The sequence below is a fragment of the Nannobrachium achirus genome, assembly GCF_963921795.1.
Source record: "Nannobrachium achirus genome assembly, chromosome: 15".
Classification (NCBI taxonomy): Eukaryota; Metazoa; Chordata; class Actinopteri; order Myctophiformes; family Myctophidae; genus Nannobrachium; species Nannobrachium achirus.
In genome coordinates, this window is record NC_137822.1 from 4,690,898 (window position 1) to 4,698,423 (window position 7,526).

Sequence of the window (7,526 nt, forward strand, 5' to 3'; positions counted from 1 at the left end):
CATATTCTAGATGTACAGGACATATAAATCATCATTTTTTATTAAATATTTTAATTAATATTAATTTTATTTATTTTCAATTTCTTATTTTAATGTATTTTTTTTAAACCCATTATACCAACCGGTATAAGGAAAGACCTGTTCATTCTGACCTGGAGTGACCATATATGGACATAAAGTAACATACATTGTGTTTTTGAAGTCATTCTAGACTGAGGTCATATGGTATTTAAATATATATATTCTAGATGTACAGGACATATAAAGCCTATTCATTCTGAACTGAAATGACCATTGGACATGAGACACACATTTTGCTTTTTGAAAAAGCCTATTCATTCTGGACTGATATTTTACACGTACAGGACAGGAAAAACCTGTTCATTCTGGCCTATAGTGACCATATATGGACATAAGGTAACGGACATTGTGTTTTTGAAAAACCCTGTTCATTCTGGACTGAGATCACCATATGGTAATTAAACGGACATTCTGTTTTTGAAAAAGCCTGTTCATTCTGGACTGAAATGACCATATATGGGCGTGATACACACAAAGCCATTCATTGGAACACGTACGGGACAGGAAAAACCTGTTCATTCTGGCCTGGAGTGACCATATATGGACATAAGGTAACGGACATTCTGTTTTTGAAAAACCCTGTTAATTCTGGACTGAGATCACCATATATGGTAATTAAACGGACATTCTGTTTTTGAAAAAGCCTGTTCATTCTGGACTGAAATGACCATATATGGGCGTGATACACACAAAGCCATTCATTGGAAGCGGTTTTCACCGCTTCAAAAAATACTCGCTTCTCGATTATTCGGTTATAAGTTGGTTATTGTTTCTAAATATTGGTTTCGATACACTTTCAGTCAGTTGCCCCAGGCCTAAGTTGAGATCTCTCTTCTCATTGGTCACTACAGCTGCTACTACTAGCTTTCCAACCAGAAGGCATGGGGTTGGGTTTCACAGCACTGTTAAATGACACCTGGTGAAGGTCTGGCATGTCGTGAATAATTCCAGAGCTTAGTACAGACAGAGAGAGAGAGGTTGTAGTGACTGAGGTAACCGCATGAGCAGAGCCACATGCACACAGCCATTCTGGACCCGGTTGGAGTGAGGCAACATTCTGGACACCACTGGTTGGAGTGAGGCGGCATTCCGGACAGTTGGAGTGAGGCAGCATTCCGGACGGTTGGAGTGAGGCGGCCTTCTGGACACCATTGGTTGGAGTGTAGCGGCATTCTGGACACTATTGGAGTGAGGTGACATTACCACTGGAGTGAGGTGACATTACCACTGGAGTGAGGCAGCGTTCTGGACACCATGCTGCACAAGAGGATGGACGTCTCCGCTCTGCCCAACAACAACCACCCACAGAAGTTCCTCCAGCTGGACGTGGGGATGCTGCCCCACACGCACGGCATGTTCCAGGTGCGAGCGGCCATGTCCAGCCACAGGCACTGGCACAACAGGATCTACGAGCAGGTAACTGTGCTACTTACTGTATAGTATGGGAGACTTGCATGTGTGCTGCCCCTGCAGCCTGGAATAACTGGACAGATCTGAAGCTTAAGTAAGCAACTGACCTGTCGTTTATGTTTGTCTGATTTGGTGGTAGACTGCTGGCACCTGCTTCCATAGTATATTTTTTATGTTGTTTGCTTTATTAGGTTCTGTTATATTTTGTCTTATGACTTTTGTTGCTCTTAAATAATTTTCATGTTTCATGTTTTATTTTAGATTTTTTTTTTTTTAAATAAAGAAATCGTCAAAATATGGATACTGGATCACAGATTAAAAAGAGTTGAAAATACAATGTCGTTTAGCATATCAGCCAACTCGTGGACAGAAGCTGTCAATTTTGCAAGTAAAATTAACGTCACATGACAAATAGCAAAAATAGCACAAGTTCACACTGTGTGCTATTGCTCAGGCGGCCGTAGCTGAATGGGTCAGATAAGAATCATAAGATGAGGTCACCGGTTCACCTTCCGGTCAACCCACTCAAGTCCTTGTGTCCCTGAGCAAGACACGTAAGGACAATGCATACTACAAGTTTAATGGCAAAATAAAATCGGTTTGGGAGGAGTCCCTTACCCGATCTTCCCCCAGTCAGTCACTGTGATAATATCACCCACTGCTCCTAATTTTAGGATGGGTTCATGTATTAATAAGACCCGCTGCTGCTAATAGTTAGGGAGCGTTAATGCAGTGGTTTTCAACCCTTTTCATATCAATATCCATTATTTATTCAGCAATTGAGCCACGGACCACTACTTGATGAGACTTAGACCCTCAGACCCAAAACTACTTTGTTATCATCGGATAAGATTTTGTCCACAGTTCCATGCTGTATTGATCTGGTGCCATAGGAGAGATGACAGGCAAACATTGACCAAAATAACACATTTTCTACATCCTCTAATTGTGTAGACGTCTTTTAGTAATTCAGATGTTTAACACTAATTTAGCTTTTGGGAGCGTAAATTTACTATGCATTTTACGCTCTCAAGAGTTAAAGATCTATAAGGGTTCATGTGGTTACCAACTCTCCATCATTTAGCTGGGGACCACCTGGAACCCCCTCAAGGACCACTGGTGGTCCCTGGTTAAGAACCACTGGGTTAATGTATTAATAATACTCACTGCTCCTAGTAATTTTTAACAGTGGTTCTCAACCTGTGGGTCGGGACCCCGAGGGGGGTCCCCAAATTATTTTGAGGGGTCCCCAGATGATTAACTTAATGTGAAACAAACCAGCATAAAGTTTAAGTGTATAGAGGGTATCTGCACATTTCTAAAGTGACAACTTATAGACTTTTTAATACATGTATGACAAATTAAACATTGGCCAACTTGTCAAATATTAGAGGCTGAAATTGTGAAAATAGCAGATCTACATGCTCACAACGCCTCTTAACGCGAGGCGTTGTGAGCATGTAGAGCTGCTATTTTCACAATAAAACCGTGTTGTGCCTCAACTCTTCGTGCTCGTTGGGGTGGGGGGGTGGGGGGTCCCCAGTTAAAGTAGGCCTATGATTATTTTGGGGGTCCCTCCCGGGATGAAAAGGTTGAGAACCACTGGTTTATAACGCCCTCTTTAGATCCCTCATGGGTCCCTCCTGATGTCATCAGCATGATGTCATGAGATCCACAGTCAGGGAAGCCGGGGTGTTACCAGAGCCGTGGTGTATATGTTTTAATCATGTTGAACAGCAGGATGATGAGGATCATACAGTATCCGCTTTCAGCAGCGCTCTCTCATGTGAACGTGCCACCAGCAGCTGGTGCCTGTTTAGGCACTGCAAGTTTTAATTTCAACAATGCAATTCAGTGTCCTTTACATACACCATACATGGGCAACTGGCGGCCCAGGGGCCACATGCGGACCCCGCCTTCACTTATTGCGGCCTGCAGGTTAATATCAGAACACTAGATTTCAGGTGTTACAATTCTAAACATGCAAACATGATCCGCTTTAATTACTTCAGTCTATATTAGCAGCTCAATCAATGACTATAGTTGGCCTACTAGTCTGTTTTATGCCCAAAGTATTTGTATTTAAGTTCATAATGTTAACATAATATAACTTTTGAAAATAAATATTTTCAGGATTCCAATGGGGCTGTTAAGTCTGACATCATTTTGTAGGCAGAGGAGAACTTTTGCCCCCCAAAAAAAGCGAATCTTTTTACTATTTTTACTATTTACTAATTTTTCTTCTCTTTGTTGTTGAAAGGAAAGTGGTAGAATTATACTTTAGTCGTTATTTTTGTCTCGGATCTGTTGAAATAGCGAGGGACAGATATTGACAATAAATCTGCTTGGAGGTCTGACTACAAAATGATGTCACGGCTTAAAAGCCCCATTCAAAAATAGCTAAAAATTAGTCAGGATTCCAATTAAAAAATAGCTAAAAATTATCCAGGATTCCAATTCAAAAATAGCCGATCTACAAGCTCAAAACACGTTGCAGTAGTATATGCATTGTGGCCCTCCGGAGTGAGTGTAAAAATATAGTGGCCCTCTCCATCATCAAAGTTGCCCACCCCCCATTAAAGGTAGGGTAAGTGATGTTTTTGGGTTAAAACAAAAAGTTGGTTGTTAAAAGGTTAAAGAAGCACTATATTCTGATAGTAACCATTGCCATAGAGTGTTCATTTCTATAGTGTTCCAGTTCCAATTTGGTCTGTTTATTTGTGTCATCACCAATTTACCTATTTTTGGAATGTTATTATAGGCGAACATTTTCAAACATTCTCTCTTTTTGCCCCCAAACAAATAGTGAAAATAGTTGATCTATATTCTACAAGCTATTTTAGAAATGGGGCTATAGCAACTTCTTTTTTTTGCCATACCCCATGTCTTTCTGAAATTAGGCCATGATGATAATGTGAATTAACATTTTTACCAGGCTAAGTGGATCTCACCAATCACCATGGACCCATTTCTTTGGTCCAGGATGTAATGAATCCAGGCGTGGATAAGTAGCCAGGTCAAAGGATGCTTGCCATCCATCCAATAGTATTGGATATGTGGTGTCACATTCTGAACCTCCGTCTCCCTCCTCCTACACGGATATTCCAAGCAGTGTGAATTTCTTCGACTAAAGCTATGATGAAAAATGTTTGTCGACTTAATTTTTTCACTGACAAAAACTAAATAAAAATTAAGCTGTGGTGACTAAAACTACGACTAAATATATTGACAATTTCGTCAACAAATAAAAACTACACTAAAATGTCAGAGAGGGACTATAGTGGAGAAGAGATCCAGTAGAACTAAAAGACAAGTTATTTTATGTTTGGTTGCACACTTAAAATAGCAGATCTACAAGCTTAAATAGCAGATCTACTTCGGCTATTTTCAGCATGCAACCAAGTGTAAAATGTGGCATTACGACCCCATCAAGGCCCGCCAAAATACATTTTTGTCGACAAAATCAGCTGTCAAATCAATCAAATCAAATCTACAGTTGTGCATAAGGGCATTCAAAAAACAAAAACATAAAAAGGTTGAAATGTGGAGATACAAGGTTTCTGCCTGCCGATATCTGGTTACTGGTTAAAATGCCCCATTGTTTTTTACAAAAGGTACATAAACATGACCATATCTGCTGTATCCGTCAAAATGACAAAACACATTGTCTCATCTAATTGTTATATCGTCTCTGTCCGGTGGAAACCTCATATGTCAGAAAACAGCAAAAGTAGCAGATCTACAAGCAGATCTCAAGCTCTTGTTTCGAGCCTGTGAACCTGCTACTTTTGATGCTTTTGTGTGAAGCGGTAGTATGATCAAGTAGTGGTTTTCAGCCATGACACTGAAAAATAATGACTGGCAAGTACTTGGAATTGTAGGAGTTGAGGCGTTACATTTAGTTTGACTCGGTTCCCCAGATATACAGTATATATATTTTTTAGGTATTGGGTATTAAAAGTCCTTAAATTCACTTTCTGTCATCTGGGGAACCCCAAAAATCGAATGGGGGAATCCCTTGGGGTTCTGACTCACTGAAGTAGGGAATTGACTAATTGCGCCAGCAGAGCGCGAAAGTTCGTATGTAGGGAGGTGTGTGTAAGCCCGTAGTCAATCAGGGACCAGCATTTCTGGTAACATCATTAACAGCCAATGAGGGACCAGCATTCCTGGTGATGCCACTGAAGGAACACCTCATGGCATGCTCTGCTGGTGCACAAGGTGCAAGTTGGCACCTCGACAGAGAGCAGTTCTAGTTTACCCTAAAAACAACAACACCAAAAGTATTTTTTAATTTTTTTTATTCTCCACAGCGGGACCCCAGTGCGTTGCAGGAGGTCAGGCCCTCTCCTCCGCCAGAGGTGGCTCCTGTGGAGTTTGTGGAGCGCTATCTGGAGCACATCACACCGGTCACCTTCAAGCCCAACATCAAGAGGAACCCTCTGTACACCGACACCAAGATCCCCGAGCCACAACCGGAGAAATGCAAGCCCTCTTGGACCATCCAGGAGTACGACCGACACACCATGCATGGTAACCTGGCGGACTATATGAAGGTCAGTGGTGGGGAAAAAGTACTCATATGTTTTACTTAGGTAAAAGTATCAATAATGCAATATAGAAATATTCTTGTTTACCTAACCCTAAGTCTGGAATAAAACATTTTCTTGTGTAAAAGTATGACAGTGTTGGCATCAAAATGTACTTACCAAAAGTAAAAGTACAAAATGTTTTAATAGCAGATCTGCAAGCTCGTAGAACGTCTATTTTTCAAATAGCCAAGATATAAAATGGGGCTGAAGTTGTTTATGCATATTTTATAATATTATAATTTATATCTGCAAAGTAACGAGTATCTAGAGTAATTGTCAAATATTACGCAAGAAAGTGCGAAAATAGCCGATCTACAAGCTTGTTTGAGCACGTAGTTCACAATGTTTATCTGTGGAACCGAGTCAAATTAAATGCATAATGCCTACAATTCCACATGCTTGTCTGGGTGGGGGGTCCACTAGTGCCCTAGTGGATGCAGCGGTTCCGCTACGCCTGCTGTTTTCAACACACTGGCGGACAGATGACATATACTGCATCTTCTTTTTCTTAACTTTTAAACTTTTTTTCATTCTAAACACCATTTTCTTTTGTTTGTGCTTTTTGCAGGAGGAAGAGAACTCACCAAAGGAACTGGACTTTTGGCTTGAGGAATTATACACGCCTGGGTTCGACTCTCTACTGAGGAAAAAGGAAGCCGAATTCATGAAGGAAAAACTTTGTAAAATCCTGGCCATAGTGTTTCTGGTGGTTTGTGTCATCGTTGTCATAACCGTGTCAGTGGTGATGACAAAGAAAGCTGGATAGTAACTACTCTCCCGTTTTCCACCTGAAGAACTTTGGTTCCAGAACTGGTTCTGTTCTAGATTATTTTAACCAAAGGTGCTTTCATGGAACTGGCTGCGTTTTAAGCAGAACCATTGTCATTGGGGGCAACCTATCAGAATGGTTAGAGAGCCATGCCTAATTGCCTATAGGGAGCTGGAGAACCCGGTTGCCCCAGGTCCAGTGGCATCAGTTCAGCAAAAGCTAGGGTATGGCAAAGAAGGGAGTCCTCATGGATAAGAGGCATTACATGTTGTGTAACACGGTTATATCGTGAAAATAGCAGATCTACATGCTCACAACGCCTCGCAGCACGAGGCGTTGTGAGCATGTAGATCTGCTATTTTCACAATATCTGAAAAAAAAACAAATTTTTGCCATTTTTTGCACAGGTTTCTACGGTTTCTTGGTCTGGATATGGCAGCCTGGAACGGTTGTTCAAGTGCAGCTAAACTTGGCTAGTTAGTAAACGAGCCACAATTAACAATAATGCATTGCACCTGTGCAGCTGAACTGCGGAACCTGGGAATATACCATTTTGTCAAGAAGTGGGAGAAGTGTGGAGAATAGTTAAAGTGACCATTTTTTGTTACATTTTGCATTTGTAGTTATTTTACTGTAATTTAACAACATAATAACTAGAACAACAAAGAGACATT

The 7,526-nt window shown here is 40.8% G+C and overlaps 1 protein-coding gene across 1 annotated transcript; it reads left to right on the plus strand.

The window, feature by feature from the left end:
• Positions 1 to 1,350: 1,350 nt before the first annotated feature.
• minar2 (membrane integral NOTCH2 associated receptor 2) lies at positions 1,351 to 6,849 on the plus strand (the record flags this gene model as incomplete). Its single annotated transcript, XM_080742774.1, has 3 exons — positions 1,351 to 1,497; positions 5,805 to 6,047; positions 6,652 to 6,849. The coding sequence occupies 3 exons, from the start codon at positions 1,351 to 1,353 to the stop codon at positions 6,847 to 6,849; spliced, it is 588 nt and encodes a 195-aa protein (XP_080598900.1).
• Between the last annotated feature and the right edge of the window lie 677 nt (positions 6,850 to 7,526).